Genomic DNA, 19045 nt, shown 5'->3' on the forward strand with positions numbered 1-19045 from the left:
ACAGCGTTTGTTTAATAAGTTGTCTAATTTACCTTTAAACAATTAAATGGTATGAATACTCAGGTTCAACAAACTTAAAATCCAGCTTTGTAAAACAATTACATATATTTACTATTAACATTTCATATTGTGCATATATTTATTTTGGAGATTCATAAGCCATAATTCACTGGAAAATGCAAAGTACTGAGAAAAAAGAAAGCAACTTCTTGACTGTAACTCATTGTCTCCCAAACATTTTTGACCATTTGAAAATCAGGTAAATATGTTAATAATTGGTTTTGTGGGTTGAATGTTCATTAAATGAACAAATATTTAGAATCTCAAAATAATAATTATTTGTAAAAAAAAGTCGTGATAAATTTTTAAAAATGCTATTTTTCATGCATATTTAAATACAGCTTTACTGTCTTCCTTTTTTCATAAATTTTATAGAAGTTCACATTAAGAAAATATTGAATGAATGTCATTTTAGTATATTTTAAAGTAGATCAGTCATAAGGTTTCAGAAAATCAAACAAGTGTCATCATTTGAATTTTGAGAGTTCTACAAATTTGTTTTTTCTTGATAATGATTGTCTTTTGGGGGAGTGACTGTATTTTGGGGGAGGGACTGTACTGGGGTATGAACTCAGAGTCTTGAACTTGGTGGGCAGGCGCTCTACTACTAGAGTTGTGCCTCTAGCCTTTTGTTGCCTTAGTTATTTTTTAAGATAGGGTCTTGTGTTTTATGCCTGGACTGCAGTCCTATTTATTCTTCCCCAGTAGCTGTGATGACAGGAACACACCACTATGCCCAGCTCTTATTGGTTGATATGGGATTTCTCCAACTTTTTGCTTGGGCCAGCTTTGAAACATGAACCTCCTGGTCTCTACCTCCCAAGGAGCTGGGATTACAGATAAAAGCCATTATGTTTGGCCTTCAAAGACCTTTTAATACATTTTGTTCTCTGAAGCAAATTGAAGTAGTTTGAATTGGCTTTAACAACTACTATTTACTAAGAGATATGAGGTAATATTTTCATGTGAATCAAATCATGCTTCTTTGTGTAAGTAATGACAGATAGATCAAATAAAACAATAGGACAGCTTTAAGAAAACCATTGACAATTGGCAGACTTAGGTTCTAAATCTGCCTCTGTCTTGGGTGAGTTGTTTAATTTCTGTGACCTTTAGGTTTCATTAGACTTCAAATCAGGACATTGAGTTAAATAATTCCTATGATCTAGTTTTGATCAAAAATTTTATGTATATATGTATATGTATATATATATATCAAGGACACTTGCTTTTTTTTTCAGGAGGTGGGGAAGGGTGAGTATCAAATCACTACAAATGCTGCTGTCAGCTCTTTAATTCACTGTTTGTATGTGTGTGTGAATTTGAGAGATATATAAAGTAACCAAATGAAATAATAGAATGAATGTGGAAATACTGTTAGGTTAAGTAAGTTTCAGTGTAACTGCTGATAGAATGTTAATTGCTGGGGAATTATGAAGGGTCTGACTAGTGGAAACTGGAAAGTGAAAATAAAACAATTTTCACCACATTCTCTATGTTCCCAACAGCAGCAATTGCTTTTAACATTCTATGAATAAAGTGTTTTGTCACTTTTTCCACTTAAAATTGGTAGGCAGCACAGATAGTTTTCTAAGGAAGATAGAATTTTGGCTGTGTTTTACTCTATGGAAAACTTAGATGAATTTTCCATAATAATTTCCTAAATTAACTGATCTTTGAGTGAAAACATTCTTACATAACATTACTACTCAAGACAGACACTGAATATTCTGCTCTAATACCAAAAAAGTTTAAGTCCCTATTTTATGTTTTTATGAGGCACTGAAACTAGGTAAGACGTTATGTATTACACTTTTGGGTAATTTCATTTTATATAGATGTTTACACATTTTCCTTTTAAGTTTATATCTGAACTACTAATATTTAAAGTATTCTTTACCTATCAGCTTAAGTGCTTGTGCTTTGAAGAAATGAATTTTTAAGAGTTCAATCTAGACCAGCAAGGAATTACTAAATCATTTCTAAATATCTACATTGGGGAAGGTGACTGATACTTTTATAGTTGGTTAAAATGCATACCAAATATGAGCATCTCATGGGCCTTTTATGTTGGTGATTCTACCCTTGTTCCAAGAGTAATGTTTTCATAAATGTCAGGCAATACATCTTGGTCCTGGAATGATATCAATTTGTTTTCCAGGTCTACTACTTCATTTCAGTAGAAAGGTAAATTTGTGGACTGCATGAAATCATATGAAAGTCACAATATCAAACGTTTCCTTAATTTGAAGTGAATGAGTGAAGATCTCTGTGTATTTTCCTACTAACTCTTTTGCATGTGACTACCCATCTTCCCTAAATCCTGACATTCTCATAACATAAACAAATTTCCCTCTCACCCAATTCAGCCATTTTACTTAAGGGTAAAATTTTAAATCACCCAAACTTCTATTTTTATTGTCTGCTGTATATATTTAGCACTTTCTCACCTTCCTCATTTTAATGAGCTCACTAGAAAAATGTAGGCTTTCTTTACTTTAAATTTTGATTACAAAATGACTTATTTCAGGCATTAAATGCCACTGAAAAGCAACCACAAAAAAGAAAGATCATTGACTATAGAACTATTCTATAGGCCTCATGATATCAAATCTGTTTTCATAAGCAAAAATTACTTTTGCAAATGTTTTTGAATATTTTGTATAAAACACTGCTGAGTTAACTTAGTAAGTGATGTGCATTTAATATGCCAAAAGAATCATTGAAATGGAAATAGAAACTTCAATTTATTAGTCATAAATGGGTAATATTATGATGGTGCTTGCTGACATGTGTGTACATTTACTGCACTAAAATGCAGTGCAAAAATATTTTTGTGAAGGAAGCATTGCAAAGTATATTGTATGCTTAATTAAAAAGTTTTCCAAAATACAGAAACAAAGTATTTTTCTTCTGAACAACTTTTATTTCTTCAACATTGGCAACAGGCAGTGTACTAATGTACAAAGAAATGTTCATTTTGTTAGATACTTGCTTGGATTTTAATGAGGACTAGTTTAGCCCAAGGTCCAATAATAACTTACCATCACTTTAAGCAGTGGAATATAAGAATTCATTTCAACTAATATCAGGCATGACACTAATTCAGTATTAAATGCTAAGCACATTAGCAATTACAGTACAGTGCACTGTTATTTCCCAAGTCTCTATAGTAAAGTTTTCATTATTAATGGTTTATTTTTTTTCTTTTCCATGCAAAACTTACCATTTGAAGTAGTATGGGTACAAAACAGCCCAATCATTAGAATTTTTGGTTATACATTTAAATATACATTCATTATGACCAAATCTGTCCCCTTAATGCAACTACAAGACTCATGTAATTCTATAGAAGTTAATAGGATAGTAGGTGCTTGAATCACTGTGCTTAACTCATGAGAAACCAATCTGTTTCTGTAAGCGCAATAAACCAAAAAGAGAGCCTTGAATCCTTTCTATTTCTCAAAGTATAATTAAAGTTACATTGTCTGACTCATTTCCCTTTGCAGTCTAAAGACATTTTCTGTGGTATATTATACATCGAAATGGGATGATTACATTTTTAAGGCATATTTACATAAACAAATATGTGCGTTTTAATTTGTGCCTAAGACCATGTGTATTATCATTATAACTCTTCCTTACTTTATTATCAGTAATTTTGGAAACAAAACTGGAAATTATTTCTAAAATAGGCTCAGAAATCTTTAATTAAATAGGGTGACCATCTTGGTTTGCCCAGGATAAGAATTACTTAGGGTTCTTAGTTTCCAAGTGGGACAATTCCAAGCAATTTTAGTATCAAACCAAGTCAATCCCACACATGGGTACAAGTTGGTTACCCTAAACCAGGATGAAATGGTGCTAAGTGAAGAATGTTCTGGGAAAAGGAATTAAAAAAAAAATCTTGTTGCAAATTTCTCTTTTTACCTTCCCAAAACCAAAATCAAAGTAGAACATGTAAAGGATGCTGTTATCTCTCTGGATCCAGAACCAAGACAACAAAAATACCCAAAAGTCCTGCTGAAGGCAATGAGGGGTAAGGCCTGAGTTCTACATCAAATGGCTGGATTCCAGTCTAGGCTTTTCCATCTACTTGGTGGGTGATTTACTGCCTTTGTTGTCTTAGATATAAATAGAAGTTCTAATAATAATACCCAACTTGTAGGGTTGCACGAACAATGCCTTTTATGTATTAAGAGTTCAGGAAGTGAGTTGTTTTCATTGTGCTCTTCATTGTGATTGGCAACTTGGAACAGGTAAGTTGTCTGCCAGTGATAGTAACCATCATATGAGATTTTTAGGATTACTTGTTAGTCTTAATACACTGCAAGGTGTGGCTTCCATCACCTATTAACCCCAGTTATATATTTTTATTTGTTTATTTTTCTAGTTCAAGATACACATAAGATGGCAGAAGAAATTTTTAAACTTAGAGAAGTCTTTCAAGAAATGTGGTATCATCGAAATGAACGAGCAGATAATAAAATTATCAGGCTTCTTTTGAAGCTCATTTTGTAGTTTATGAAAGATACTAACACACTTTATTTTTTTTTAAAACAACCTATAATATAGCTACTTTATTGAGTATCTTACTAAATGATTCTGAGATTTCATTATAGAAGGCATAGTGATAGTTATTCTTGGCCATGGATGTTGGGTGCAAAGCCGAAGAGCATTTTGGAGTTCAGTAGGGCACAGTTTGGTCTGGCCGCCAGCAGGACGTTGCTTCTGTTAAAGCTATGAAAAGAGAGACTGATGAAATAGATTGTGAGTTGACTTTGAAATTGTAAGTAATAACCGAGTTCCTTGAAAATTACGTTGTTCTAAATGTTTGTAGCTAATATTAAGGTCTCATCCTAACTAGGCAAGTGTGGCGGTGGGAGTGGGGATAAGGGATCTGCCCATTCCTTCCACTCTACGCCATTACAGATTTGTGGTAGAAACTTTCTAAAGAACACAAAGTAGGCTTGTGCTTGATCTTTGATATTAATTTAACAATTAAATTTATTATGGGATGCACAGTAAAGATAATTTGTCTGTGGAAAGAAATTGCAGGACTGATTTTTCTTGTAAAATTTATTTCCAGCATTTAGTAAGTACTATGCAAAAGATCATTAAGAAAATACTGGAACCAACCAAAAGTTTAATTTGGAAAACTTGTCCCTTATAATCTAAATAAGCTGTCAAAATGTCATTGAAAAAGTTACTTAAAATACTTATTTTGATCCTGGATGTGGTGACTCAGAACCATAATTCCAGCACTTTGGAGGCTGAGGCAGGAAGACAGCAAGTTCAAGGCCAGCCAAGGCTTCTTGGCAAGTTCCAGGCAAGCCTGGGCTACACAGAAAAACCCATTTTTAAAAAAAAAGCTTTTAAAAATGAAAGAGAAAAGCCTAGAATTCTGAATTTTTTGTAAATAAGGATAAAGATTTTAAAAGAAATTTAAATTAATTTTTGACAATCTAGGCTGACATACAATATATTCTATATTCTTAACACCTCTGTGTTTGTTACAACTGATTCCTGATTCTCAATATCAGGTTCATCCTGCAGCATATTTTGTATCATGAGACTTTATTTAATATGAAAACATAACATGCAGGCATCCTACAGATGTGTGTAGTTATGCTACCTTCAGCACTGAAAAGTATTTGCCCAATTTAGTGTAAAAAACTTACTTTTGATTAAAACCCCTGAATAGTTTTGAAGTGCTGTAGTTTTAGGGAAAATGATTTTGTTTCTATTTTTGTTTTTCCATTTTTATTTTTGTTCCTATAGACAGGCTTTCTACAAGTGAGGGAGACTCTTCTCTACTTTATTCTGCCCAGGGATATTAAGATGAACTCTACAAAGCTGTGCTTGACAGTTGTCTAAGGATATCCCTTACACATGGCTTCTGATATATTTTTAGACAAAAACTCATGGTCTTATGTACCCCAAAGAGATCTATAATAAAAGCCATTTAGTGCCTTTAGATTTTCCCAGGGAAGTGAAGAATTCCCACAGGTTAAATAAGATAAGAATTTGGATTTTTACCTGAGAGAAGGAAGTTGTCACAGAAGCTTTTTAGAATGTAGTCAGTTATACAAAGTCATGATACTTTCACTTGGTTCACTTTTAATTGAAACAACAATTCAGAATTATTACTTACTGCTGTCTATTTGTATGTTATTCATTACAAATGAAATGTTTCGGGAATTATCTACTTCCAAAAATGTTTGTGTTGCAAAGCAGACAAATTAAGTGTCTTATGTCATTTGTACTAAGAGAATTACATCATAATTTCTGTGGAACAATGTTTAGGATTTCATATCCTTTGTCATTTACAACTTGAATTACAAACAAGTATACTTTAAATAAAAACACTTGTGAGGGTGTCAGTGCCAGTGAGTGGCTAGGCTAGTGGGTCTCTTTCTTTCTCTTCTTTTCTTTCTCTCTCTCTACCTCTCTTTCTTTACTTCCTCCTTTCAGATATAGAAAGTTGTGTTTAAAAGCAAAAATGAGCAAGTTTTTTGTGTTCTTGGCTAACTTTAGATTCCAGTGAATAGTTTTGCATTGTGATTTAGTTTTATTTTCTATCTACTTTTAGTGTTAAGGGATGAATAGATAGAACATTGAGGGTTTTAATATTAAGCACCCAAGAATAGCAATGAGAAAAATAGTTAATAAAGAAGCTATAAAGTTGGATGAGTTGGTGAGGATATAGTTAAATATTGAGGATTTCGGTATTAGTTAAATAGCTTGGGGATTCTAAACGTGTTCCCATAATAGAGAATAATCCTTGGACAGAAAAGCTGTTACTTAATCATCACCATTTTGGCAAACATTGTGTTGGCAGGGACAGAGATGCCAGGAAATAGAGGTAAGATAGTGACCCGTATGGTGAACAGTGCCCTGCGTCTCCCCTCTTTTATAGAATTTTTCATCTTCAAGGTTGTGTCAGGATTTCTTCCTTGCTGATCAAGTGGAAAGATACATTCCTAACAGGTTAGTTGTCACGAAAGTGATGCTTTTAAAGGTGTGGTTCAGTTTCAGAATGAATGTTTTTGTTCTCCCCACTCCCTTCTTCATCAAGTCCAGCAAATGGAAGACGCAAGGCCCCTTAGTGAACCACTCTACAAACACTAGCTCAAGTGGGTGGGGATATCCGAGAAGCTGAGTGGCCTTTAGCGCCCAAATGCGTTTTGGGATTTGGCCTTTTCCCTAAGGAGAGTTGACTGACCCGAGTTCAGACAGGACAGAAAAGGGAAAACTAGCAGAAACAGGCAGAGTAGCAATGCTTGCCAGGTGTGTGAGTGTGTGTGTGTGTGTGTGTGTGTGTGTGTGTGTGTTTGTGTGTGGAAGGTAGGGTTCGCGGGGGGGGGGGTTGGGAATCAGAACCCCACACACATCCCCTTCCCGAGAGACACCTGGATGTAACCAGGAAGCCCTCCCAGATCCTGTCCCTCTCACCTCTTGAGAGGCAAGTTTCTTTGCAAGCGTTAGCCACCTGTGTGAGGCGCTCCCGTGGGAAAGGTGGCGTGGGAGAAGCGAGAGCTCAGTCACACCGCTCGGGAGCTTTTCTCGGTGAGGCTGGAGGATGACATCCCTCCTGAACTCGGGGCTTTAGGGGATGCGGAGTCCGCCCTGCCCTCGTATGACGCCAGGATCCTAGTCCAGCATCCTCAGGACTGGAATACTCTGCGGCCGTCTGACGTCTGTTCAGTTTGCTCGGGGTCCTCTCTGTCCTCTCCTTCCCACCTCTCCACCCCCAAAGTAGAGCTCCCGCCCCGCTCCGCCCGCACACCCCCGGCGCGCCCGGAGCGTTATCAGGCTCCCCACACGCACCGCCCGCTTCCTTTGGCGCCCGGCGCTAGTGACCCCGGCAGACCAGCCGCTGCCTCGGGGCCCCACTCACGTCCCCCGCGCCGCCGCCGCCGCGCTCCACGCCTTTAAAGTCGAACCCGGGTTTGGACCTGATGCTTTGCTCATCCCCACATTCAGCCTCTCCGTAAGCCCAGAGAAGTGGAATCTGCACACTGAAACTCTCGGTGGCTGGAGCGGGCGGACTGGGCATGCTCAGAAGCCAGGGCTGGCTTTGGTCTCAAGTAGGAAGCTTTTGCACTCGGGAGGCAGCGGCGACTTTGGGGAAAGTTGATCGGAGAGGGGAGGAAGCCCCAAGACGCGGAGCAGCGGCAGGAAGGAGCCCCCGGCAGCCCGGAGGAGCATGGGCACCCTGCGGGATTTACAGTATGCGCTCCAGGAGAAGATCGAGGAGCTGAGGCAGCGGGATGCTCTCATCGATGAGCTGGAGCTGGAGTTGGATCAGAAGGATGAACTGATCCAGAAACTGCAGAACGAGCTGGACAAGTACCGCTCGGTGATCCGGCCGGCCACCCAGCAGGCGCAGAAGCAGAGCGCAAGCACCTTGCAGGGCGAGCCGCGCACCAAGCGGCAGGCGATCTCTGCGGAGCCCACCGCCTTCGACATCCAGGATCTCAGCCATGTGACCCTGCCCTTCTACCCCAAGAGCCCACAGTAAGCAGGGGTTACCCGCAGGGTCCGTGTGGCACCCTGGCGGTGGGGAGCTGCGGGTCTCTGTATTGTCTGTCGGCCCCCGCCCCTCCCGCTTGCCATGTCTGTCCTCATCCTCAGAAATGTTTCATTTTCACGGGGACTTCTTGCGGGCTGTGCACGTTTCTCAGAGCCAGACTCACTGCACATACATTGCCTTCGTGTCTTTGTCAGATGCCAAGGTATTTTTAATATACATATACATTCATATATGCCACCTACTGTACATAGAGTTTGAACGTGCCCAAGGTGTGTGTCCGACAGTGTGTGAGTGACTGTGTACGGAGGAATATAAAAAAAAAATTCCTTCTCCCCAAAGCCCTGGCAAACCTGGCCAGCCAGAAAATCCTAAATGCAGGCTCATCAGACTTGAAATGAAATGCGTCTGATATCACCCTTACTTTCTATGCTCTCGTGGCTATCCTGGATTTCTCTCCATGCTGGCGCTTCACGCCAGTACCCTTCAAGCCTGATATTCTGTTATCCACAAAGTGTAAAAAAATGAGTAAATATGCATATAAAAGGGAAGAATGATTTCCTGAATTGGATGATATTTACAATCCATAAATGGGAGAGGAGTCTGTTGCGTTTTTTGAAAAAAATTTTTCTTAACATCTAAAGGGAGAACATTGCTTATTTTCCTGAAGAAATTTTTCTGTGATTATTAATGAGCTGCTTTATGTCTCAGGAGGGTTTGCATGTTTTCAGGGTCAGATATAGATAAGTACACTTCTCTTTATTTACACTGTGGATCCATCCTTTGCCTTACTTCTAGTGCAACCACACTGGCATTGTTCTAGCATTTTAGAGAACGGTGTAGTTCCGATGTCAATGGGATTCCTAACTTGGATGGAAAAATTGAATGAAACTTGTTATACAACACTCAACTCAGAGTGCATATGGAGACTATGCAACAGGAACACGAGGTTAACAGACAGTGAGAGAGATCACCAAGTTGAGTGATATTTTTAATTAACAAATAATGACAATAAAGTGAAGGGTTTTGCTGCTGTACTCAACTAAATCACACTGGTTGGATGACACGTGTTACATAATAATAGAAGGTCCCTTGGAATCTTTCACTTTATAAACACGGAATTAGTAAGAGAAGAAGGAGCAAATACTTGGTTATCTCCATTTGTATTTATTGGCTGAAGGCATCATGACTAGGTACTAATTATACTTTGGAAAACTTAAGAATTGTACCTATACTTGTTAGTTCCCATGGAACATTTGCAGTTCTTGCAGGTTTAGGTGACAAAGGAGTTTGTAGTCTGTGAAGTGGGGAAGGGTCAATAAGGATAAACATTCCCAAGATTCTGACCGTACCAACTTGCCATAATCATTCAGCAGACTTAAACCTGTCTTTGAAACTTGAGGGATCTAAAAACACTGCCACTTTCTCTGGTAGATTAATTTGCAGTCCTGACATGCTTGCCCGTTTTAGCTGACAAGGTACAAGGCCATCTCTCCTGGGCCAAGTTTTGCATAATGGAAAAAATAAATCAAAGACAGCTCTTTGCATCTTGAAGCATTCTATAGGATCTCACTTTGTGTCTGCAAGACTTTAGGGTAACACAGAACAAACTGCTTTTATAAAAAAGACCAGTTAAATAGGTTTTATAATGAAACATCATCAAGCCAGCTGATAACTCCAGTTAAACATTCTATCAGAGAAGATCTAGAGGAGTCTAGGGGAAGGGAATGAGCTGTAGAGTGTGGCATGTTTCAGAAGCCTGATGGTGCTTGACACATAATAAAACTAGATTTTTTAAAGTTCATGGTAGAAAATGAAATTAGGGTGGCAAATAATTCATAACATTCCATTATAATACACATTTTACCTATTGAACAATGCCATGCGTTCTGATATTTATTTAATAACTTGTATTTTAAAGAACTCAGTAGTGAAGGTATTGCTATGGTGGTTTTCTGATTCTGAAGGATTATATTATATGAAGAAAATGATAGAATGTCTTCCAAGTTTAAATAATTTTGGAAAAACATCTGTTCTTTTTTCACACTTACATAAAGAAAATGAGAATAAAATTGGCTTGGGTGGTAGAGTGTACCTTTCTTTTGGGAAAAAAGTATATTGTATCAAAATGATTATTATCTACGTCATTTGAATGACTGTACAAGATAGCCCCATATAGAGTTTAGTAAACTTGCCAATCCAAAGACTTGTTTACATTTCAATTTATTTCATTTAAATAATTTGATTATTCGGACTTACTGGCAACAAGTGTTTCTGTCTTTATTCTTAAGGTTTAGTGCAATTTAAATTTAGTCATTTTAAGATTACACATAGATTTTTGTGAGCTCAAGTTAAAATGAAACCATCCATTAGACCAAAATTGATTTCAATTCCACATTCACATTGGTCTTTGGTTCTTTTCCTGTCAGACATAGGTCACTGCCCGGCTGATGTTCTGTTCAATTATCTGAGGTATGCAAATATGTTTGTTTAAAGTTTGCTTACTGACATTGCCTGTTGAGGATTATAATATTTTAAAATTTCTGTTTTCTTAGTGACTTTTGATCACTTGAAATACACTATAAAATAAAGCTAACTTAATAACTTTAGTCCTGTTAACATTTTTGGTTTGGAATTTTCCCTTTAAGGTGGGAATTGGAAGGCAGGATCTGTCAGATTCCACCAGAGAGCCAGGGCACTTCTACTGCATCTATAAAATGGGGGGAGTGTTTTTTTGTCCATCTCTTTTACAACTTGTGTAGATATAGCCCTTAATCCCTGCTTAGGCTATGAATGTGAAGCAAAGAACTGATGTAGCAAATTGGAATCTATATTCACTGCTGCCACATATGTACTTGAGAATGTAAACTACTAGACTGTATGTCTGGAAATAAGTTGAGCAAATAAACACTTAAAATGAAACATACAAAGACAAACCCAAGCACCCATTCTATAAGACCAGATAGCCTGTTGTTTCTTATGAACTTCTAAAGTAATTTCATTTCATGATGTGTCATTCTTGAAAAGACTGTAGACTAGTAGACTGTTCAGTATACTACTGAGAGATATTTTGATCAAACCTTATCTATTCTTAGTGTTCCCAAATCTTTTCCAATTTGTTGTCACAAGCTTCCATGTCATTTCAGTTGGACTATATAGATTTGAGTTCCTGTCAGAAGTCATTAGTGTCTCTGTATTTTTGTAAAGCCGTTGCTTTTCATCCCAGAGGTAGCTGTATTTCAGAGAATGATGAAATACATCATCATTCTGCTGTGTTCCACTGTGTGGTTGTGAAGTACTTTGGAAGGGCTGAGGATAAGAAGAAATATATTCCTTTAAAAGGAGGCATTAATTTTAAAAATATCTTATATGAGCTTCTAAACCTTGACACTAATGTATCTCAGGAGAAAAAGAGTCTTCCTAAATGCTGCATATTCAGTTCTGTAGTAAGCCAAGAGAATTACAGAATTTTAGTGTCATTGTAGACGGCATAATATTAAAATATAGATTTTCTCAAATGTAGGAATGAAGTTTCAAATGTGCCCTGTAAGTCAGTTCAGTACTTTTATGGGAAGAATGCCATGTTCAAATATTGTAAGACATTATAGGTAAGAGACACATAGATCCTGCCATCAAGGAGTTAACAAGGGGCTAACGATACTGTAATTATTTTAGAAGCTTGAGTGATGGGAGTTGAAGAGGTGATAACTAAGACAGCTGGAAAATTATATAGAGCATGCTTAATTTTATGGTATTAGAAACTCTTGTGGAAGTGCCAGTTTTTAAACTAAGCATTTGAAGGACTGCCATGATTCAGGTGCTTGCTAATGAGATGGGGAGGGTTGAGAGAGGATGGGGGTTGGAGGCATGCAGTCCAAGCCCTTAGTAAAGAAACAGGTCACAGCTGGGGGGAATAGCAGCCAGTAGTGGCTGCACTAAAGTATTATAGAGGAAGTTGAGGAAAACCAAGTTTAGGTCAGTGGGCAGAATCTCAGTGTCTATCATTTTAAACCAGAGAACATTTCTGCTTGTTTTAGTAATAATCAAGAATCGTGTGTGTGTGTGTGTGTGTGTGTGTGTGTGTGTGTGTGTGTGTGTGTTTTACACCAAAGAACTAATATTACCCACTCATAAAGTTCTGAATCTCAGGATGTAGGTCCAGCCCTCTTCTCCCCACCAGCACAGTCTTTATAATAACTATACTAATGAGGTAAGTATTTGCTGAACTAACTAGTTCAGCAAGCAGTAGATGATGAAAACCTTTAAAGAAACCAAGTTCCACTCTTAAGCCAACTTCTTCTTTCTACTCCAGAATGAAATTTCCCACTGAAATTAATCTAATCATATGCCATAGACCAGTACTGTGCACTCCTCACACATTCCAGCAAACTGGACACAGATAACAATGGAAACTGAAGTTAGTTTTTGAAATTCATCTTTCCTGTTTTTGTGGAGGAGTTAAATTCCATTCTAATATTAGTATAATGGTTTCCAAGTTAAATTTGATTGTTAATTGGACACTGAGCTTATGTAATAAAATGGAATTCATGGAAACCTTTATAAAAATGTATGCAGCCAGGTTGCTAAAACTCTATTAGGGTGTTTCGAAGCACACCCTAAAATGGTGTGCCCCTAAAATGGGGTTATAATGAAAATACTGACAAGCCTTTAAATACAGCAGCTCTGGAGACTGCCTGAGAATATAAATGACCAGCTCCCCTGCTCTACTGGGCCACATTTCCAAGCTCCTGCTACTTGTTATTTCGCTAAAGAGTTGGGTTTGAATTCCTGATGGGAAAGGGTAGAAGACAGGCGATGTTTCCATTGTTGCTGTTTGCAGGTTATAAGGCATATGGACACATTTTTTTTTCTCTGTCTGCTTAGCAATGGAGGGTCTCCATGGTATCCTAGCAACCGTATTCGAACACCAGGCTGCTGCTCTTTCTGTCATCTCTACCATAGGTGCTGCTGCCCATCCCAAGAAATTGGGCCTGCTGCTAGTGTTCCAGATCCTCTGACTTGAACCTTCCGAGTCCAGAAAGCAAGACAATGTGACAAATAAGCACATGCTGAAAGCAGCATTTACCAGTATGCTCAACAGCTTATTATGCAATCACATCTGTGGCATTTTGAATCTGAATCTGAATTGTTGAGCTGGTGGTGTTTGCCACCCCTTCTCTTCCTCACACCCAGCCTTCTGACACCACTTTGATTCCCTCTCACCATTTTCTATAGAGACTGCCTTCTTCACCATCTCCTGAAAATTTGTTTTTTGAGAAATTAAATATGTGCAGCCTATTTGAACTCTCTAAGTATAATTTTGTTTGCAAGAGCAGAGGAATGCTCTCCCTCCAAAACTGTCATGTAAATATAAACAATAGCACAAAAACTGCAGCTACACAAAACAGATGTTTAACACAAGGTGGGACTAATAGTACACTCTCAACAGTGCCTTGTTTCTGAATGGATTTTATAATCATAGTTATTAATATGGAAAAGCACAGCAGAGTGGGAAGAAGGGATGTGTATGAGGGGTGTGGGGCAGGACAGGGCAAAAAGAAGGGAGTATTGTTAAAGCTATGCTATATTTGCAAAGAAGTTGGAAAGTAGCAATGAGCTTTGCTGGTGAGTGAATATGCCACAGACTGGAACAGAATTTGTAGGGAAGATACTTACTTTGTCGACCAAGATAGCCATAGGAGTGTACCAAAAGCTTTCCTCCTTGAAGAGCCATACTAAGATACTGCTGGCAGAAGATCATGAAGATGTTTCCTTTTAGACCAGTGCTTGTCTTGAATGACTTGTATTGTCTCTTTGCAACATCCCTTAACCTAACATTAGGGAGGCCTTGGTGGTCTTTGCTTCCATCATGTGGAGAAAAGGGCAGTAAGTCAGCTCATCACTGCTCTGAAGTAGTGGGTCCAGAATGGCACTGCCCATCATCCTCATGATGGCTTTTCTATTCATGGAGCACTTACTCTAGCCAGCACCACTCCTCTTTTAACACTAACACAGCCCTGTGAGGAAGATTCCAGATTATCCCCAGTTCACAGCATAAAGAACAGAATACCGAGGCTCGGAGAAATTAAGCAGCTTGTCCAAGGCCACGGTACTTAGTAAAAAGTTGAAACCAAATTTGAACTCCTGACCCTTTCTCCTGCCTGAAAGACTGAAGGTTAAACAACTTCAAGAAAACCTAAGAATAACACATGGGATGTTTTGAGGAAAGTATCTGTTTACTCATAATTAAGTAGGAAATGGAAGAGCTCTGGGAGAAGTAGGAGAAATTAGATTGGACTATAGTATACAAACATGACTTCAATTAGAATCACTTGAGGAACTTAAAAAACACCCAGTGCCTAAGTTTTACCCCAAATCAATGAAAATTAGAAATTCTAGGAGTGGAAGCTAGGCTTCAGAATTTTTAAAAGATTCCTAAGTTAACTTTACCGGGCAGCAGAATTTGTGAACCACTCTGATGGAAGATGACAGGGTATGTGTGTATGAAGGTGGGAGGTCGTTTGTGTGATACAAAGCAAAGGACCAGATAAATTTCCCATATCAAGAGCTGAATGTCTATTAGCTAAAACCTTTCATTACTAGGCTTGCAAAAGTAGTAGGGAGATTTTGCTAAATTGGAAGTTTACACTCTTTACTGTCTTACTGTTTATGTTCCCAAGTGGGTAGCCCTTATTTTACCTAGCCCATTTCTTCTCAACTGTAGCTGCCAATTAGAATCACCTAAGGAGCTTTAAAACATCTTTGTTGGGGTTTCACCTCCAGAAATTTTTGATTCAGTTGCTCAAAAGTGGACCTCTAGTATTGGTACATTATTTTAGCTCCCAAGATGAATATCCTAATATGTAGAAGAGTTGAGCAACTCTGCATCAGCCCATCCAATGTTGGTTGCTGTAGCCTATGTGAATTCTCATTCTTTGGGGGAAACACCTTCCCTGGTCCCTTTTGACCAACTAAAATCACCTGCTTATATTGGAACCAGGGAGCGCCATCTGTCCAATCCTCTGACATCATGAACTGTCAGTGTCACTGATTTCTGAAGTTACCTGCTACAGTCCTGGGGCACACAAAAGTGGCAGCAACTCTGTTCAATGGGTGTGTTTTTCCTTCCCTGCCAGCTGCAAGTTCTGGCCACTGCTCAAATATGATACAAGTTAGTACCAGCTATCATCCCAAGTTTGTTTTCCACTCTCACTGGGGCAGCTGCTTCCTTAGTTAATGAGACTGTTTCCTTGGGTCTCAGTGCTGCTGTGCAATGTGAAGTTGACGAAGGTGAAACAAAGATGAGCGCCTCTTGGAAGATCAGGACTGGGCTTTGTAGCCTCTCCTTCTGGTATGTGATGCCTCTGCAGCCAGCTACAGTTTTTTTTCCCCCTACAGATATTTTATCCTTTTAAGGAGAACAGCTTGAGCTCTGGCTGAGAAGTACTTTCCAAGGAGGTTTCAGAGAAAGCAGAACAAGCACATCAACTTCTCAGCTCCCTTTCGGTTTGGTTTGAAGGAACGGATCTGGGCATCACTGGCAGATGAGAGGTCTGAGGAGATATCTGCTGTTAGGGATCTTTGAGCATCTTTGAGCAAGGCTCTTGGAGGAAGATTAAAATTCCTTACCCCTATGGTCAGACCTCACTGCTGCCCCTATAGTCAGCTCTGTGTTTCCTTCTTGCCCTCTTTCCCCTTACATCACCGTTAAAAACTCCTCAAGAGATTGCTAATGGTCTCTGATAGGAGTCTCCTATTTACGTTCTTAATTTAATCTTCTTCTCAGGTGAGGATCAGCCATTGAAGCATGCTATATAAGCACTGAAAGTAGCTAATGTAATTACAAAGACTTTTTGGTAAAAATCATCTTACAATCCAAGTCAGAAGGAGGAACTTAACTTGTCTCTTTTTCCCTCTCTGTAAAATATGAAAATGGATTCAGCTGACAGATAGCACGTAAAAGCAGAGTAGATGTAATAAAGCTGCTCAGAGGATTAGGGACCTTAATTACACAAGGAAGTTAATCATAAGGAAAGTAAACACCTTCATTATGAATTGTGCATTTGGTTATTGGACCTAAATGAGAGGGATAAGAGGAATTGGCAACAATAAAGAGACATGTCCAAAAGCATGTGTTCATTTATTATGGTCTAGCAGTTAGAAGCAGAATGATGGGCAAAAAGTGGTTGGCGTCCCCCTGGGAAAATATCTGTCTTTTGATTTTTTTAATTCTAAAATAGAAAAGGATGGGATTAAGTAGAGAAATAAACAAATCAGTGACAATTTAGTGCCAATGTATACTACTTTCATGTGCATCAAAAATAAAATAATGTTACTTACCTTGACCTGTCTAAAGATCATAAATGCAAATTAAACTTCATCACATTTGCTGTAAGACAGATGTAATTGCATTAACTTCCATGTAAAGGTGGAGTAACTTATCCCAAACCAAAGCATAAGTAAATAGCTTCAGTTATTTTTCTGGGATTATAACATGTTCCCAAAGAGATCTCCTAATGTTATTGCCTTACAATGTTCAGTTTCATTTTCTCACTTCTAGACTTTGGAAGTAGGATTGTGCTTCTTCCTTGAACATGAAGTAATTATCAAATCAGCCAGTCAGTTTAATTTGGTTAATTGTACTGAAAGTCAGTGATGGCAAATACATCCTAGTTAAGCCAAATATTTCTGCTGTTTCATGGAACAGCTGTATTATGGTAACAGCAAGATTCTACCAGAGCTAGACCAAGGAATAATGGGGTAGTGTGACGGGAAAATATCTTCTTTTCTGGATTTACAGTACATCATTCTAATGATCTATATTTATTAAGTTATGGTTTAGACAGTGCATCTAAGTCTGGACTTGGGGGGAAGAAGAAAGGATTGTTCTAACAAGAGAGCACACTAGGAATTCTGAGCTTTGCCATCCTCCCTGCCCCTGAGGTATTGTTGTGCATAGACTGGAGATGGACCCGTCATACTCTACCATGCCTGCAGGTGGCTTGCAAGCACACCAAACGGAAACGCAACCACACATCTTCCTAAGACACCTTTTGCCTAAACTGTCTGTGGCTGAGAAACACATTTTATATTGTGAGAAATAGAAGATGGCCTTCAATTAGACTTGAGCTGCTTGACAGGGTGTCACCATATCCTCCAGAGGAATATTATGCGTCTGAAAATGACAGATACCATTTTGCTAAGCCTGTGATGGCAACTCATTATGGCCAGTGGAAGGAGAGAAATAAGAAAATATATGGTGGAATAAACCCTAGAATGTGCACTTCATGCTTGATGGAGCATGGAACTTTATGTGAATTGGGTCTTCATTCTAGGTAATTGCTATCCTCTTAGTTTAGAACTGTCTGAAGATGCCAAAGCTTAGAGAAGTAAGCCCAAAGACACTTAGATAAGTAAGAGTAGTTTCTTTGACTAGAAGATCCACTCATTGGAGTCCCTCTTTTATTTTGAGCAAATGGATTTTACTTAATACACATATTTCAGTTCTGAATTGTTAGAGGAATTTTTTCTTGCAGTGCAAAATGAATTACACAAAGTTTCTAGTCATTCATTTAATACCTAGCTTTATAAAAAAATGCAGCACTGAACTCCATCATACATTTGTATGAGCAGTGTTTCTTGTTATAGATCTGAAAGGCCTTAGAAATATTGTGAAAGAAACTAAGCTATGATTTCTTTATGGTTGTAGTCTTAATCAGGAAATAGTCATTTTTCTTTTCTTCAAAATATCAATTCAGATTTTTTGTTGTTCTTCATAAAAGAAAAATATGACACAAAAAGTATAATTTGTCTGATTTTGCCATTCAGATGTTTTAGCATAACTTAGTGTGGACACTTTTATTCTCTTGTTTAAAAAAAGAAACAAAGAACTAAATGATTCCCTGTTCATGTAGCACTGAATAGCACAAAACTAAGTGGATATAACTGAACTGAAAAGGAATGGCAAATAAATAAAATAACAAGCTCACCATGAATGGATCATCCTTTCTTAACTTTTTGCCACTGTTTTCAGACTTCCTGAATTTACTCACCCTTTGCTTCTTGTTGCTCAGCCATTAGCATGATTATCTTCCTCACCTTTTGATTTTTGGTGGGAAATGCCTAAATTAAGAAAGGTTTTCTTTTTGATAGGCAACTACTAAAAGTTTATGCCCTTTAAAAATAACAATAGTGACAATAAAAACTTCAAGAAATGGAGAAATTAGGCACTTAGAAGCATTAAATATGTGTGTTTGGGTACTTGCTTATATTTTATGAAAAATTACCAGAAAATTTGAATATTGAGCATCCTATTTTTCCATCAAAAGTTATATTCCATAACATACCCCATAATCATAATCACGATTACTTTAGGCATCCCAGGTAACCCTAAGAAATGGAGAAAATAAAAGTACCAATATTGAAATATTTGGGGCAAATACTTATGTAAGT

The 19045-nt window shown here is 37.9% G+C and overlaps 1 protein-coding gene across 6 annotated transcripts in view; it reads left to right on the forward strand.

Moving 5' to 3' along the window:
- The window catches only part of Prkg1 (protein kinase cGMP-dependent 1), a 1207619-nt gene that overhangs the window by 103997 nt on the left and 1084577 nt on the right, over nt 1-19045 (forward strand). Inside the window, exon 1 of one of the 6 annotated variants that reach the window (XM_074078868.1) lies at nt 7427-8580. The exons of 2 other annotated variants lie outside the window; for them this stretch is intronic. In XM_074078868.1, the coding sequence (XP_073934969.1) occupies nt 8270-8580 (311 nt within the window). In that variant the 5' untranslated portion in view covers nt 7427-8269. Of the gene's footprint in view, nt 1-7426; nt 8581-19045 lie in introns of those variants that run through there. 3 more of the 6 variants (XM_074078872.1, XM_074078869.1, XM_074078873.1) reach the window with 3 other exon arrangements.

Source organism: Castor canadensis, chromosome 7 (assembly GCF_047511655.1).
Source record: "Castor canadensis chromosome 7, mCasCan1.hap1v2, whole genome shotgun sequence".
Lineage (NCBI taxonomy): Eukaryota > Metazoa > Chordata > Mammalia > Rodentia > Castoridae > Castor > Castor canadensis.